Source organism: Impatiens glandulifera, chromosome 5 (genome assembly GCF_907164915.1).
Source record: "Impatiens glandulifera chromosome 5, dImpGla2.1, whole genome shotgun sequence".
Taxonomy (NCBI): Eukaryota; Viridiplantae; Streptophyta; class Magnoliopsida; order Ericales; family Balsaminaceae; genus Impatiens; species Impatiens glandulifera.
This window is the reverse complement of record NC_061866.1, coordinates 35,676,665-35,695,115: the sequence shown is the minus strand read 5'-3', so window position 1 is coordinate 35,695,115 and position 18,451 is coordinate 35,676,665. Positions and strand designations below refer to the sequence as shown.

The window sequence follows — 18,451 nt, the reverse complement described above, 5'->3', positions numbered from 1 at the left end:
TATCAGACCCGAAAAAGTTTGATAAGTCATCGCACAAATATTATATGAACTCGAACTCGACTCGAATATTAAACGAGTTGGCTCGAGCTCAACTAAAATTTGGTTAAAGTCAAACTCAAGCCGAGCTTTGACGATCAAGCGGCTAGCGAGCGGTTCACGAGCATCTTAACTCATTTGCAACCCTAGTTTCAAGTCTAAATAAAAAAATAAGATTTATAATGTTCTACGTCTACTTACCATTTCGAATGAGGGAGGAAATCACCACATCAAAGAAGGAAGTCGCCAATCGACAAAATTAGAAATGAACAAAAGAAAATATTTTGAAATATCTCTTTTTGAAAAGAGAAGACGAAGAGCGAGTAAGGAAAAAAATTTTTAAAAAATATAAATAAATCTTTTTTTCTTTCTTCTATACATATGACATTCCAGGTCGTAAAATTATTTTACGACCCTAAACTTGTTTTCGTTGTTCATTTCTCATAAATAATAAGTTAGTTTGAACAATCATTTTCATATATTTTTTATTAAATTTTATTTTAAACATAAAATATATTTGTTTAAAATTAATATAAATTATTAAGAAAATAAAATTTCTCCTTAAAAGCTGAATCATATTCAGTCGATTAAAATTCAGTCGATTAAATTTTAATTATTTATTTTAACATTTATTTATGATGTAATTATTGTTAAGTTTAAACACTTTATAGATAATTGTACATGTTTTAATTTTTGAATAGTTACTAATTTTATATTTACATTTAAAAAATGTTGAATAAATATAAAAGTTTGATATTTTTATTTTGAAAATAAAATTTTGATTTTAGGAGTTTGAATTTATAAATTTAATTTTAGTTTAAAGTTTTTTTGAATTGAACTTATAGGTAAATAATCGAATCGTGTAAACTTACGAGCTCAAATTTGACCCATGACAAATAAGATCTCAGCTCATTTGCAATCATAATATGGTACAGTTAATTAGGTATAAAAATCGAATATTTATTCATTATTTATAATGAGCTAAATAATAGATAATCTTATGGTCCCAATTCATATACGGTCAATAAACGATAAATTGAAAGTCTTCGTCTAAACTTCCGCTTAAAAATTAAGTTTATGATTACATATCAATAGTAAATATTATGTTTAGAAATAAGCATGTTTGATCCATTGATAGTTCATCTTTAGCTTAGAGAACACATCAATTTACATGCCAACATTAATTGTTGGCGGCCAGTTTTTTGTCTTATAAGAGATGTCATTTAAGAAGAGCACTTTATTTTTGTAATGGTGGGAACCTATTGGGATATTTTGATTAATTTGGCTAATGCCTAATGTTATCAATTTTTTTTCCTTTTTCCTCTTCTAAAGGAAAAGGAAGGTTCGTCAAAAAGCTTCCTTTTACATAATTTCTTAGCCAGGATAATCCGTTATTTTACATAAGCAAATGCATTATGTTCTTTACAAAGTTAAAAAGAAAATAAAAGATTTCAGTTTCCATCCAAACCTTACAATGAGAGTGACAACCGCAAGTTGAGTAATTATGTGGCAGCCCTTCTAACCTGAGACTCAATGGTGTAACGAGTAATTATTTTAATTTCATAGACAGTTGAATTCCATCTTTTGAGCTTGCAAAAATGGCTAGGAACCAGGAACCATTGACAAGAAAATAACTTAAAAGGAAATTTGATTTATAATTTAAATTTCTAAAAAGTTTCCCTTTAATCATAGGGTTATTTCTTATATGTATAATGAGTAATAATAAAAAGCGAGAATTTGGTGTCATGAATGGTGTTGGGAATAATGTGACAACACGTGATTGAACTTGTAAATCGAATTTCTCCCTCCTATTAGATTTAAGTCCAATCATGTGTTGACACATCATTCCCGACATCATTCATAACATCAAATTCTCGCTCTCTATCATTACTCATTTATAATATACAAATAAATACGTAGTTTTCCCTACTCACAAAATCAAATATTGAATTGAACCAGAAACTTATCTTTCATTTCAAAATTTAACAAGAAACAAAAAATACTTACACTAGGTAGTGATCCAAGTTTTTTTTTATCTAAACACTTTACCAAATAAAAACTTAGAATCATAATCCAGACACAATTGTTCTTGGCAAATGAGTTGTACTCACGTTTAAGCAAACTTCTTATACCACATAGAGAAAAACATTTCACCATTACGATTTTACAATGGGATCAGAATTGTGTCAAAATTGAACTTGCCAAATATGCTGGCTTATTATATTAGCCTAAACCTAACATGACAAAACTTGGTATGTGGCCAGGAGTTCACTAAGCAAGCCCTAATAATAATTTGTTACACATCCAGGATAGGAAGAACAGAAAAACGCTATGCATAAGAAAGATTTATTATATATATCTATATACACACACAAGTAAACATGTATAGGCTGCCTAAGCCATCAAGTATCCTCCTAAAGAACTCAAAAAGATATAAAAAAAAAGCACAGCTTTGTATATAAGAATATTCTTAAACGGCAGGATGCATGGGCACAACTTACTTGTTATAAAAAGCAGTTGATGTTCATCTTCTATTCCAATTTCCCTCCTAATTCATTAATGCTGCTGCAATTGAGAGAACACAGCTCATAACTGCCTGGGCTATGAGAAATAACTATAGACTAAAAGAAAAAAAATGAGGGATGAAGCTTTCCAACAATCAATGGATTGATTTTTCATACCATCGGTTGGGCCTACATCTGATGACTGATCAGCAACAGAACCAGATTTGCACGGTTTGACATCTATGGTAAGTGGAGGTAGTTTTGTCTTGGGCGATAGCTTCTTCACTTTCTCATTTGTATATATAAATATCTTCCTTACCATTTTGCAGAACTCACTAAACAGTAAAAACAAAGAAACCAAACCAAATCAAAATAAATAAGTTGTGTTCTTTGGGTAGAATGATCAAAATGTTATTTTAATTGATGATTCGAATGATGTTATTCAGGTATAATCTCAAATAACCCACACCAAACAAGGCTTTAGAAGAAGGAAAAATAAATACTTTCAGTTGATACTACTTACTGCCAAGGATCATCACCAACCATCATCATGTCATCCTCATCGTCTGTATAAACCACCTGCCATTTCATGGCTGATTCACCACTGAGCTCTCCCTCAATCTCAAACATGGCCTCTAATTTCTTCAGCAGATCGTAGTAATTTTCAAATCGAGCCAAATCCACTGCTCTCCCAACTGCCATTCCTTGCATGTGCACCTTAAAATCAAAGTCAATTTCCCATCATAACATATAATTTTATTTTTCGGGTTTTGAAAAAAATTTAAGACAATTAAATACTTTTGTGCAGCTTCTAGTCTGCCTGCATCTGACAGAAGATTTTTCAGGCTCACAGCTGACAGAAGGATTATCAGAGTGATTGCAAGGATCATAATACTGCATGACTGATGATTCGACAACATCCATATTAGTAGTCACAGGCCGATCACCAACCATCGCTTCAGATACAACTGAATTTTCTTCAACATGGGAATTATCGCGGAACTCAACCCCAAAAATCCTGCAGTCACCACTCTGAACCTTTCCGCCACATTCAGTTGTCGATTCCACTTGGCGGTTATTAGGCCAGTGCAAGGAGCTATTATTTACACGTGAAGCAAATTTAGGGGGCGGATGGTGTTGTTCTGTTCCACCACCAAAAGAGAAGCCGGATGAAGATTCAACTTGATTCATCCACATGCCTATTGTTGTTAATGGAGGAAGAAAAAAGCATAAGATATCAACTGTAAGGAACAGATAACAGACATGATAATTGCTTATGATCGTACCAAATGCAGGAAGACCTGTTGCTGGAGAGGGTAGGACAGTTGGCCGTGCTCGTTTGTTTCTCTGAAGAGGCTGTTGAGGGTTTGGAGGGGATGCAGATAATAGTGGTTCTAATTCCCATGGTGAAACTCTTTCTGGACGGAAAATGGATGAAGATTCATCCCATTGCACCTGAAAAATATGTCTTATTGGTTAATGAAATCATGTATTTTTATTATTTCGAGGTATATAACAACACCAACAGCAATGAGAGAATAACTTGCATTATTTTCATACATTTCGAGGTATATAACAAGCCAAGATTGACATAGTTCTAGACTAGCTTCTCTCTCTTCTTTCCAAAAGAGAGAAAAAAGTTGGATAAGGCTTACCTTCAGTGATCTCCATTCAGACTTAGGCCATCTTGATGATGTACTTTCCTCTAGACCAACAATCGTGCCACTGAACCTGGGAAATATGTATGCAAAAGCAATTGAGGACTACTCAAAGCTCAAAATTGGTTATATAGAAGCTTACCTTCTTTCAGGGATCTCCTCACCCTCAAACCGCATTTTAAATCTCATTCCAACAGAGAGCTTGTAATTCTGTGCTTCAAGGAACTTGTTGAGACTAACGATAAACTCAGACTGGCTTGTTCTAACACACATATAGAAGAGATGTCAAACTTAATTGTACTACTTGCATTGATAAAACTGAAAATTATGTACTGAAGGTTGCCGAATGAGTTAAATAAACGCGGAATAAACCAAATTAAAATATCTAAATTTGATGTACTCGGTATGTAAGTTAGTCTGATAAAAGGTGGAACTAATGCTGGGAAAGTACTCAAAAGACTATTTTTCCTTATAAAAATGTAATTTGATTAATATCAGAGTTAAATTTATCTTTTGGATGCTCCTACTACATTAACGAGTTAAGTCATTCATAACTTACGGCATTAAGCTATAACTTTTAGCTGAAATCTAAATAGTTATCAAATGAACTTAATTCAAATAAGTACTTTATTATTTTAATTGACTGATGACCTGTATTATTCCCCAGGATCAGTAATAACGATAATACATTTAAGATTATATTCGTGAATGCAAACAAAAACTTCAATCAAGACAGTTGTGTAAATTATTTTAATAGCAGGGTGCAGACCTTGGTTTGTAGAAAACAGAGAAACGTGTCCCAGTATTTATTGCATGAGATGCAGTAGCAAGAACTCCAAGATGCATACTATGACTGGATATAACAGATGATGGCATGTTATTTTGTTGTCTCATAAGTCTCCTCACACCAACACGCAGTTCCCTATCCTCACCTCTGGAGAAACGTAAGAAATCAGAATCATCATAATACTATATCAAAAACTAATAATTTATCACCTACACCGAGTCTTATAATTGTTACCTCAGAAAAATGAATGCATCACCAGCCACTAATTTCTTTGCACTAACAAATACACTCCAACCAGTGGTGAGCAAATGGCGCCTAGGTTGCCCTGATTAAGATGCTACAACATAAGTCTTCATATAAACAAAAGCTAATCCACCTATCAAAATATTTGAACAATGCACAGATGTGAAAAGTGCCAATATATGGTTTTAGTTGCATAACATAATTAGACAGTATAGAGACGAGGATGGTAAAAAAATATTAACTTACGATGTGTTTGATAAAACTGAAAATTTAGTGTTGAATGTTGAATAATGAATTTTAAGTGCCGAATCTAAACAATAAATGTTGAATAAACCCAATGAAAATATCTAAATTTTAAGTACATTTGATCTAATGTGGAACTAATGTCTTGAAAATATCTAAATTTTTAGTAAGTAAACCTTAAAGTCATGTAATCTGATTAATTTTGAGGGTTAACAGTTGTTTTATGGACAATTTTACTATATTACTGAATTTAGACATACATAACTTACAGAACTAAACCAGATTTTTTAGATTATCAAAATAAACTTAATTCAAATAAGCACTTAATTATTTAGAATAAGTTGTGTCATCTAACACAGCTTAGAACTGTGAATATGATGTTAAGACCTTAGCAACTTCATGTAAACAAAGCCAACCCACCCAAAAAGAATTATTAACATACCCAAGTAGAAAGTACCACTAGAAGGTTTTACTGGCAAAACAAAATGAAACTATTGGAATGAAGATGGTAAAAACAGAAAGGTGAAATTGCATATCTAGTGCAGCAAATAGGTGCAACTATGAAAGCCTGAGGGAAACAAAAAAACATTTTCACTAATTCTTCAAGTGAGTGATGCCCTTACCTCGGAATATATGGCGAAAGTGCCATTCAGTGCCATGTAGATCACTTGCAACTAATTCCTGCCATGGTGGTTGTTGGGACATATCCTGCATGTGAAAGACAGAATCAATAGTTAACTTTAAGAAATAAGACTGGAACAGTATTTCATGCTACCGGGATTTTTATTTTATGTTGCATACTTACCAGGGGAGGCAAACAGTCGTCTGCATGCCTCCGTAGAACAGAGAACCCTCCATGAGTGCTTGTGTCAGAAGCAGTGAGTGTTTTGCAGAACGAATGGACCTTGACACTTGGAGGCTCTGGAAGAGGAGGATCAGGGCTGGTCACCTCCAATTGCTGTTTCAAGAAAGGAAATTGAGTAACACTAAAGGATGCATGCACAAACAGTAGCAGGACAAAATTGACATAAAAAAGGTAGACATGAAAAACAAGGAGATAAATAGTCAATAGTGAAGGACTTGACAGATTAAATACATTTCCCAGAAGATTTTATTAAGAAAATGACTTACATCTGTTTCTGGGAGAAGAGTAATCTGTGCATAGACCTCGTCTGTTTCTTGCTCAGCCTAGAATCTCCAACTGATGTTATCAGCAGATACAAAAAAGATGGTTTTGCATACAGAAAAAATTAAGTGAAAGAAGTTCATAAGTGCTCACCCGCAGGAAGACATTCATAACTTTGCAAAGGATCTTGCATGGTAAGTTAAAAGAAGGTAATTGTTGTTCTATTCCTTGCTGCATGGATGCTTCAAGCTACAAGTACAACATAACTTCAAAAAACCAGTAGATGACTAGAGCACTGATGTAAAGGATAGCTTAACCAGTAAATGAGATTTGCACTTATTAATCAAATCATATATCTATACACAGTCTCCTACAAATCCTTTTATTTTTATTTCTTTTTCCTTTTCCTTTTTGAGACCAGGGATTATTCCATCTCATTAGAACTCTGTAAATCATTTCCATACTAATACAAGTTTTTTTCCCCTTTTCGCAAATAAATAAGGAAAATAACAAACACCCGCACACAACAAAAAATGAGAAGTAATCATATGCATTTTAACACTCATTGACAAATCAAGGATCTGCCTCAAGACCACAAAAACAAGCATCCAAACAAGAATGCCAACAGGGTTCAAGAGGAACCAATGATCACAATTCAAGAAATCTAACTGTTAGATTGCATCCCAAGATATCTCTCACCACCTTTGAAGCACAATTGAAGATAAAACAAAAGAAAAAGGAATAGCTTCTAGTGCTCAAACACACATAAATGAGTGAGAAGTGCTAGGATTGAATCTCAGGAAAGATGCATCTAATCAATCTAAAGCATGATTAAAGTGAGCAAAGAATAGAAATAGAAGTGGCTTTCATTTCCCAAGCACACATATGATAGCCTTACCTGTTCCATATGACCTTGTGGAAAATAATAAACTCGCTCTCCTTCACGAGGAAGAGAAACAAGAGGGCCAGCACATGCATGCCATAGTTCCTTGTATATAGCATCGTTTGAGGCCCCTGTAAACAATAAAGAGACCAGTGAATGGAAAACTGTGAAAATCAACATAAACAGACAGAATAAATGAAAATAACTAGTGAAAATAGGAAAATTTGGCCAAATTCATTCTTGTAAATCAAAGTGTTTTGTTACCAGTTTTCAAGGAGGAAGAAGGCAATTTATATTATGAAGTAATGTTTGATTATTAGACAAAAATGTATACTCATAATTTCTAGAAACCTACTGACCTTCATTTCAGGCCTCATTTAAGCCAGAGCAAACCACTCACGAATTTATTTCGTTTGGAGAACATGTACCTCCTAAATAGATGGAAGTGTAGAATACCAAACTAAGTGATTCTATCTCTAATTATAGGTAAAACATGGCTCCATTTGGAAATACTTTTTAATTTTGTATATGGATCTATATACAGAAATGTTAAGTCAAAGACATTCAAAAAATCTATTTTTGTTTTTGTATCTAGATCTGAATTCAGAAACAAAAATTAAAAAGTTGTTTCTAAATGGGGTCATATCAACCTTATTTCTTAATTCCCTTCCTTAAAAAGATAGTATAATTGGTATGATCAAGTAGAATATTTAGAAATTTGTTTAATATGTACCCTTAATTAGTCTAGTCAGTCCTTGTGTGTCTATTTAAGGCATAGCTTCATTTATGTAATTCATTTAAAGAATAATGCAGTAATATTATTCAGCACTAAGCATTTTTGGAAATAAATTCCCCATGTAAGTGCAGGTACTTGAAGCTATTGAATCACACCAATTATTTCATAACAAGCACAAACCTGAGAGAGGCCCTCCAGATATATTGTTTCCAACAGGTTGATCCATAAGATTAGTATAACAAGATCCTCAGACAGCTCAATCTATCAAGAAAAGTTCCTTTGGATAGTGTGTCCTTTCTGTATAAAAAGACAGAGTATTGAATACCAAACACCAAACTTAAGCCGGAAGACATGTAGTAACTAGGAACTTAAGAGGTAACAATCATAAGAACAAGAATATGGGAGATGAACACAGAATGGTGAAGTTTATAATCCCAATCCCCAGAAATGAAAACAGCAATGGACATCCTAAGTTGAGTCTTAGATTCTCCCATCCGACAGTGTCTAAAAACATACAGAGATAGCGTGCAAAACACCAGCATCAAAAGACATGTAACATCATTTAAGATTTCAAATTTAAAATCCTCCCAGCAATATCAAATTACCCTCTGTTCTTTAATCTATGCCAGAGGAAAAGCAAAGTCCTACAGCTTGAACCAAGGCTAGAAGCATGATATCAAAGTAATAATCAGTATACTTCGATTTCTTTTTTCATTCACAGAAAACATACATAAAGACGTCTAAGATAAGCTGCAGAATACTGAACATATGCCAGCCAAAATGATTAACAAAAGCGTGAAATATATGTAATGCATAAGATCATGGACAGAAAGAATAGATGAAGCCAAATAATAAATGAGAAAACGAAGAACAGAGAGAATTAACCTTTGGAATTCAGTTGGAAATCGGAAGAAGAAAGGAATCAGCAGCTAAAATGGAGATGAAAACCTTGCGGAATCGGTGGAAAGAATGCAAAGTGAGATGGATCGGAGAATTAGGGTTTGGGTTTAGAATGGGTAAAGTTGTTGGCAGAAGGGAAGAAGACAGACAGACACAGACAGATGGAGTGCTGCTGGTCTTTGCTTGGTGAAAGCCGACATCACTGCTATGACTATATACTTCTGTAAATGATTACTTGTCTATATTTTAGGTACCATAAGAAAATTATTTAAAATTTAGTATTATGTCATTATATCATAATTATAATTATTTTAAAAAATGAATAAAAAGTAAAAATAAAATTTATTTTATTTTTATTCGATATAAAATTTATGATTAAATTAGATTAAAATAAATTAAGAGAAAAGTGAGAAATCGTTAAGCTTCTATAAAAAAAAAAAAAAAAAATTGATATTAATTAACGAGGGTAAGTCGAGATAAGAGGGATCCTTTAACAATTTTTTCAAAAAGAACTTGATAATTTCTTCGATGGTCAAAAACAAATGATATATGAGTGCACATTTTCATGTGTTCACGATTAATTTACAAATATAAAATAAAGGAAACTCGTGGAAAAGATCAAAGTTTTATTTTAAACCATGTGCATACAAAAACTGTGTTTCCTAAAAATGTTATAAAATCGGGAGATTACTCGAAACTTGAGGCTTGAGAAAAAAAATTAGCTAAATTGGTCACCAAAGTTGAGATATTGAAATTACCACTTTGTGTTCACATAAACTTTTATCTTTATTGTCCAAAGGTAAAAACTTGAGTTTACCAATTCGGTTAGATATACTCATGCTATTAAAAATTTAAGAAAAAAGAGAGCGTTCATTATGATTGAGATATTGAAATCACCACTTATTGTTCATCTAGACTCTCGTTTTTATTATTTAAAAGAAAAACATATATGTGGCGATTTTATTAGATATACTGGATTGTCACAAAAAAGATAATATATATATATATATATATTCAAAATTGATAGAAATATTAAAATCATCATTGATGTCATTTAGACTCACGTCTTAAATTGCTCAAAAATGACACAAGTTCACCGATTTTATTAGATAGTACCTCGAGTACAATAAGAAATCTCTCAAAAAGAGAGTGACGAAGAATCTCTCTAATTAAAAAAAAAGAATAAAGGAAGCGGAATAAAGTTTAAAGGCACGTAGTGTAAAGTTAAAACTTGATTTAAGACTTCAAGAAGGACGCTTGAAAGAAAATTTTCATTTAAAAAAAATATTTCAAACTAATCACGAGAGCACGAATTTGAGTGCATTATTAATGAAACTAACATGTATCCCATGCATTTGCACGAGTAATAATATAAAAAACCGTGAAAAAATATTACGGTAAAAATTTTATGGGCGAGTCAACCCACAATCCGACCCAAGTATCATTTTACTCTCACATATATCCAAATTAACCACAGCTCTCGACCCGGCAATCCGGACACTTTAAAAATTAAGCATCATTATATATATATTAGTTAGTTAAAAAGTTGAACTTATATTGTTAAAATGTCACGCGTTTATCAAATTTTGAGTTGAATTTAAAATATAAAGTATTATTAGCCCAGTTGGTTAAATGGTTGTACTTGTTTAGTTATGTTGCAAGTTCAAACCTTACCTATAACATTTTTAATTTTATTTTTAACCGTTTTAAGTTTATGGGCGGGTCAACCCACAATCCGACCCAAGTATCATTTTACTCTCACATATATCCAAATTAACCACAGCTCTCGCCCCGACAATCCGGACACTTTAAAAATTAAGCATCATTATATATATATAGATTAGTTAGTTAAAAAGTTTAACTTATATTGTTAAAATGTCACGCGTTTATCAAATTTTGGGTTGAATTTAAAATATAAAGTGTTATTAGCCTAGTTGGTTAAAAGGTTGTACTTGTTTTGTTAGGTTGCAAATTTAAACCATACCTATAGACCGTTTTAAGTTTATGGGCGGGTCAACCCACAATCCGACCCAAGTATCAATTTACTCTCACATATATTCAAATTAACCACAGCTCTCGACCCGGCAATCCGGACACTTTAAAAATTAAATATTATTATATATATAGACTAGAGTTATGTTCATTCGTTCTATGAGACACATTATTAATAAAACTAGCATTTATCCCGTGTATTTGCACGAATAATAATATAAAAACCGTGAAAAAATATTAGGTAAAAATGTGATAGCATTTTTAATTTTATTTTTAACCGTTTTAAGTTTATGGGCGGGTCAACCCACAATCCGACTCAAATATCCATTTATTCTCACATATATATCCAAATTAACCACATCTCTCAACCTGACAATCCGGATACTTTAAAAATTAAGCATCATTATATATATATATATATATATATATATATATATATATATATATATATATATATATATATATATATATATATATATATATATATATATATATATATATATATATATATATATATATATATATGGATTAGTTAGTTAAAAAATTGAACTTATATTATTAAAATGTCCCGCATTCATAAAATATGGTGTTTAATTTAAAATATAAAGTTTTATCAGCCTAGTTGGTTAAAGAGTTTTACTTGTTTTTGTTAGGTTGCAAGTTCGAACCATATCTTAACATTTTTAATTTTATTTTTAACCGTTTTAAGTTTATGGGCGGGTCAACCCACAATCCGACCCAAGTATCCATTTACTCTTATATATATATATTCAAATTAACCACAGCTCTCGACCCGGCAATCCAGACACTTTAAAATTAAGCATCATTATATATATAGATTAATTAGTTAAAACGTTGAACTTATATTATTAAAATGTCATGCGTTCATCAAATTTGGTGTTGAATTTAAAATATAAAGTGTTATTAACCTAGTTGGTTATTTTACTTGTTTTATTAAGTTGAAAGTTTGAACCATACCTATTAGCATTTTTAATTATATTTTTAGCTATTTTAAATTTATGGGCGGGTCAACCCACAATTCGACCCAAATATCCATTTACTCTCACATATATATATCTAAATTAACCACAACTCTCGACCCGACAATCCGAACACTTTAAAAGTTAAACATTATTATATATATATATATTTTGAAGAGTAAATATGTTTTTGTTACATTATAAATTAAGATAAAAGATAAGTATAAATTAATATACAAGTTAAAATGATAATATTGTATGAATTCATACAAAATCACGATTAAGAGTGTGAAAGAAATGAAATATATTTTCGTATCAATAAATTAACCCAAATATCAAATTTAAAAGAATATAAAAGATAAATTAATCTTATATAAAATAAAAGTAAAATTTTAAACTTTTAGTAGAAGACTTGTGTAGATTATATGTATACAATAACAAATAAAATAATGTTCAACACAAAATTAAATTGAAATTAATCATTAATAAATAATCAAAAAATTAAAAAATAAATTTAAAACAATTTTCTCATAAATAAAATAAACAAATAATAACTACAATTAAGAAAGAATTATGAAATAATAATTATTAAGATCAATTTTAAATAACAAAAACTTTATTGGTTAACCTAAAGGATATTATAATTTGACATATTAAAAATAAATAAGTATTAAAAATAAATAAGTGTATTTATCAAACAAATTTTAAAATAATAAAGAAAAATTTAATAAACAAATTAAATTGACATCATTATATTATATTATTCAACTTCTAGTTTGGATAATTCATCTTTACCATTACTTTTTAGGGTAAATCATCTTAATTCATGAAATGTGTAAATATTTGAATGATTCTTCACTATCCGAAGTATGAAGATTAGACATATGTGCATAAATTATAGAAAAAAAATTAATATAAAAAATGTATTTGTAACCAATAATTCGAGAGCATCGATATAGAAGTAGTTAAACTTTTGTACTAACTATTGTGATACAACATTTTTTTTATATGCATACAGTTATAATAGACACCACAGTTGTGGATATTTTTCTCGTATTGACTATATTATCGTTACAAAAGTTGTCATTAGAGAGGTGAATAATTGATGAATCACCTTGATAAATCATAAACAAGCATATAATTATATTAATAAAGCTTAATACATGCATAAAAATATGACATACCTAATTTTCTAATTTTAGAATAATATTATTAATTTATAAAAATATTAAAGTAATATTTTAAAATTTTTAAAATAACTTAAAAAAGATATTAAAAATTAAATTAGGGTTAATTATTGTGATAATTAAACCTTAAATAGAAAATTAATTAAAAACCCAAAAATAATTAGAGGTTATTATATTATACTTATTTTATCCAAATTAAACCTAAAAAAGGATTAAAATTATTTAATTATAATTTTAAACATAATTTATGACTTAAAATAATTAAATAAAAAATAATAATGTTGCACATGTAAGAAAGATGACACATATCAATTTCTCTCTTTAATTTTAAATTTTAAAAGCATTTAATAATTTCTCAATCTTCAACTTTTTATTATTCAAAAAAATTATTTAATAATTAATCTCTCTTTAATTTTTTTTATTATAAAATTATTATAAATATTTACAATTAAATCATTATAAGATAAATTCTACTCAAATTATAAATTACTAATATTTAAAATAAATTAAATTGAAATTAATCATTAATAAATAATCAAAAAATCAAAAAATAAATTTACAACAATTTTCTCATAAATAAAATAAACAAATAATAATTACAGTTAAGAAAGAATTATGAAATAATAATTATTAAGATCAATTTTAAATAAAAAAAACTTTATTTGTTAACCTAAAGGATATTATAATTTGACATATTAAAAATAAATAAGTGTATTTGTCAAATAAATTTTAAAATAATAAAGAAATATTTAATAAACAAATTAAATTGACATCATTATATTATATTATTCAACTTCTAGTTTGGATAATTCATCTTTACCATTACTTTTTAGGGTAAATCGTTTACCATTACTTTTTAGGGTAAATCGTCTTGAATTCATGAAATGTGTAAATATTTAAATGATTATTCACTAACCGAAGTATGAAGATTGGACTTGTGTGCATAAATTATAGAAAAAAAATTAATATAAAAAATATATTTGTAACCAATAATTCGAGAGCATCGATATAGAAGTAGTTAAACTTTTGTACTAACTATTATGATACAACATTTTTTTTTATATACATTCAGTTATAATAGACACCACAGTTGTGGATATTTTTCTCGTATTGACTATATTATTTGTTACAAAAGTTGTCATTAGAGAGATGAATAATTGATGAATCACTTTGATAAATCATAAACAAGCATACAAATAAATTTATAATTATATTAATAAAACTTAATACATGCATGAAATATGACATACCTTAATTTTCTAATTTTAGAATAATATTATTAATTTATAAAAATATTAAAGTAATATTTTAAAATTTTCAAAATAACTTAAAAAATATATTAAAAATTAAATTAGGATTAATTATTGTGATAATTAAACCTTAAATAGAAAATTAATTAAAAACTCAAAAATAATTAGAGATTATTATATTATACTTATTTTACCCAAATTAAACCCAAAAAAAGATTAACATTATTTAATTATAATTTTAAACATAATTTATGACTTAAAACAATTAAATAAAAAGTAACAATGTTACACATGTAAAAAAAGGACACAAATCAATTTTTCTCTTTAATTTTAAATTTTAAAAGTATTTAATAATTTCTCAATCTTCAACTTTTTATTATTCAAAAAAAAATATTTAATAATTAATCTCTCTTTAATTTTTTTTATTATAAAATTATTATAATTATTTACAATTGAATCATTATAAGATAAATTCTACTCAAATTATAAATTACTAATATTCAAAATAAATAGAATATAAAATACTAATATTTAAAATAAATAGAATATAAAAAATATTAGAATTGAATTTTTAATTCAACTTGTATTAAAAAAAAAAAAAAATAAGAGACTTGTAAAGAGAAATAAAAGAGAGAAATTAATAACATTAATATATATATATATATATATATATATATTTATATAAATATATATATATATATTTATTTATTTGATTTATTCATTCTTCTTATTACTTATTTTAAAAATATAAAATAATTAATTAAATTAATTTTTTTTTATAATTAACTTCTTATTTTCTTATATATATATTTATTTATTGAATGTGATATATATTTATTAATTTATTAATTTTTCCGATTATTATTCTTAAAAATATATAAATAAATTAATTATTTCAAATATATAATTACAAAATAATAGATAAAAAAATAAAAAGAAATGAGAGAAATTATTAATAAGGACAAGATAAATAAATATTTTGAATTAGCTTAGTCACACATCATTCGTTACACTTTCGCTCTCTCTATTATTACTCTTAAAATAAATACCCCAAATACACAAAAATATCCAAAAATAAAATAAATGATCATAATTTTGATTATGTTATCAACATTATTTTTGTGTATTAAATTGGTGAAGAAAAATTCAAGAAAGGGTTAAAAATTCAATTTCAAATAACCCTTTTAATAAAAATAAAAACTGATAATCTAACACAGTCGAAAATAAAGAAATCAGTTGTAGCAAGATTCTTATCCATTGGATTAGTGCTGGAGAAAAATCCAGCGCTTAGAAAGACGCCATGCCAACCGATTGTAGCCAAGAACGCATGTGCCCAATCCACACCAAAACAACTAACGGGGATGCTAACCCCGTTAGTCTAAACGCTTTAGAACGCCAACAAAACGCAACGACACATTTTGTTTAAACAAAAAAAACGACGTCATTTTGTTCGTCTCCTTCGCGAACTCCAGATGTCGCGACGAACGTCGGCGACCTTCCGAAAGAGTTATCTCTTATAATACTCGAAGTCAAATCCTATACTAACCTAGGTCTAGAAGTCAAATCCTATACTAACCTAGGCTGCTAAGGACAAAAGAGAAATGGGAAAGAAGAAATTCATTGGCCAAATTAAAGTCGAATTACCAAGAAGTACAACTAGGACCAAGAAGTAGGACTAAGACCAAGAAGTAGTCCCCGACGACCGGGTCCTATAGGACTAGGACCAAGAAGTAGGACCGAGAGCCCTCAGTCCATACCGAGACTAAGGACCAAGAAATTGACCTAGGACCTAGACCAAGGACCATTGTTCTTGAGTTAGGACCGAGACCTAAGACTGGTGTTCTTGAGCATGGACTGAGACTCCCAAGTCCCGGGACCAAGGAAGCTAGACTTGGGACCGAGACTCTCAAACATAGGACCGAACAACCTGAGTTCATGATCAAGCCTCCTGAACCCCAAGACCGAACCTTTCGGTCCCTTGACCGAGTGTTCCGAGCCCTGATCTAGACCACCCCGGTCTAGACAGAGCTTGTCCGAGCCCAGATCGGTAAAAATATACCCAAACCCTAGGACCCCAATCCATTTTCAAATAATCACGAAAGCTCAAAAAATGAATTTTAAATATTTTCGAGATATTTCTCAAACAAATATTTAGACTAAGGCCCCGTTTGAAAGTTATTTTTAAATTATAATACGTTTTTGATATTTTTTAGGGTTTTACTCAATCTTATATCAACACAATCGCATGTATGTCCTTTTAAATAATTTTGTACAACTATTTACGTAATCTAAACATATCCTAGTTTAGGACCTCCAAACTACTATTTAAAGGAAATAAATGTTACAAATAAAAATTTTAATAGCCAAAATTTTATTTTAAAAATAAAATCGTCCTTTTACGGGTGCATATGACATAGTGCAAAAACCCTTTCCTAAGCGTAACCAAATAACGAACTCCTTATGGAAACTCTAGTATAAAGTACATTTATACACGTACATTTATTGATTTTTCTAAAATTATTTGGCGACTCTGTTTTCAAATAAATAATATTTTAAATTATTTATGTTAAATTAATTTAAACTAGACTTTAATCAAATTGTTATTTGATCTATTAAAATTTGAATAATATTAATTATTTGTATAGGATTGATGTCGAAAGCTCCCAAGTATTCTTCAAAATCTTTTAAAATAATGTTTATTTAAAAAAAGATGTCCGGCACGCAAAACAATGTTGAAACGCATTGAGCCTCGAGTCACCCCACGATTCCCCATATTGTCACGTGTCATCCAAACACGTGCTAAGCTGCGAGAAGTATTTCCCAAGGGTTAACTTTCTTGGCGACTCTGCTGGGGACATTTTAATTTATAAAAACAATAAAATTCTCGCTATATAAATTTTTATAACATTTCAAACCTTCACAATAATACACAATTATAGGATCTATTACCCCAAAAGTACCTAGGTTCTATCCTAATAATTGCTAGAAACCCAAACGGGTATATCACCCAAATCTATGTGAAGAAGTATTAAATCGGAGTTCTGTACTTCTATGAATTACGTGAAGACCGATTATACCGGTCTGTGACCGAGAGATATTGCGTGAGGAAAAACTAGAAACCTGGAATGGATCCCCCTTTTCGGCTTTGATAAATCCATCAGGATGTGACCTTAACGACGATGGAGAGAAATTTCAAACTAAACCTCGACTAAACCTTAGCACACAAAACCTGGTTACTCTACCCAACAATTGATTGACGTGCCCAAACAACAGAACCTCAACAAGTCAACCTGTATGTGCTTATTTATTATACATGCATACATCTGTAATAGAAATAATAAAACATCTCTAAACATATTGCTTTATCAAAATTAAACGACATGTTTGTCAAATTGATTATACGTTCGCAAAATGTTCCTCTTAGAAAATGAAGACCTGATACTATAAAGGCTACGGTCTAAGTGTTGCTCTCAAATATACTCACTTCTGAATCCATTATAATTTTATGATGGAAATGCAGCGAAAGTGGGATCCGGTTCATAGGGCTTTCATCTTACGTGATCGCCAAATTTGTCCAACTATCGAAGAATTCAAAGCCATCATGATGATCGATAACAAAAACATCATAAGGCTCAAGCCCTACACAGAATCCATGTCTCTTAGGCGCTTAATCCATGAAGAATTTGGGTACACTAAAACCACGGTAGACAAGATCCTAACAAGGACATATTTAGACCTTCCACGCTGGGTAAAGTTGGCCACTCAGATTAGAGAAATTCCACTAAAACTCACCATGACAATCATGATGACTCACTTTCTCCTCGCCTCGTCAGGCAACCGTTCGCCATCCTCCAAGATACTGGAAGTGGCTTACCACCTCAGGAGATGAAATAAGAATCTCATTAGAATCATCCTAGTAGAAACAT

At 29.8% G+C, this 18,451-nt stretch overlaps 1 protein-coding gene across 4 annotated transcripts; it reads right to left on the bottom strand.

Moving 5' to 3' along the window:
* Positions 1–1,419: 1,419 nt before the first annotated feature.
* Positions 1,420–9,304, bottom strand: LOC124938053 (auxin response factor 1-like). 4 transcript variants are annotated; one of them, XM_047478421.1, is made up of 17 exons: positions 9,102–9,304; positions 8,397–8,513; positions 7,496–7,611; positions 6,751–6,846; positions 6,603–6,659; positions 6,277–6,429; positions 6,095–6,179; positions 5,220–5,310; positions 4,968–5,132; positions 4,341–4,460; positions 4,196–4,271; positions 3,827–3,995; positions 3,339–3,739; positions 3,064–3,257; positions 2,718–2,875; positions 2,538–2,601; positions 1,420–1,559 (listed from the first exon to the last, which is right to left on the bottom strand). In XM_047478421.1, the coding sequence occupies exons 2-16, from the start codon at positions 8,440–8,442 to the stop codon at positions 2,585–2,587; spliced, it is 1,944 nt and encodes a 647-aa protein (XP_047334377.1). In that variant the 5' UTR covers positions 8,443–8,513; positions 9,102–9,304; the 3' UTR covers positions 1,420–1,559; positions 2,538–2,584. The 4 variants fall into 4 exon arrangements, with proteins under 4 accessions (XP_047334377.1, XP_047334380.1, XP_047334376.1 ...); XM_047478424.1 differs by having other exon boundaries at positions 2,538–2,598; XM_047478420.1 differs by lacking the exon at positions 1,420–1,559 and having other exon boundaries at positions 2,350–2,601.
* Positions 9,305–18,451: the final 9,147 nt, after the last annotated feature.

Excerpts from the sequence above, each read along its gene's own strand:
- LOC124938053 (XM_047478421.1), bottom strand. The coding sequence starts at position 8,442 with ATGGATCAACCTGTTGGAAACAATATATCTGGAGGGCCTCTCTCAG. Across the intron at positions 6,660-6,750 it reads TTATGAATGTCTTCCTGCGG|GCTGAGCAAGAAACAGACGA; the intron begins GTGAGCACTTAT and ends TGGAGATTCTAG. Across the intron at positions 5,311-6,094 it reads CTTTCGCCATATATTCCGAG|GGCAACCTAGGCGCCATTTG; the intron begins GTAAGGGCATCA and ends CATCTTAATCAG.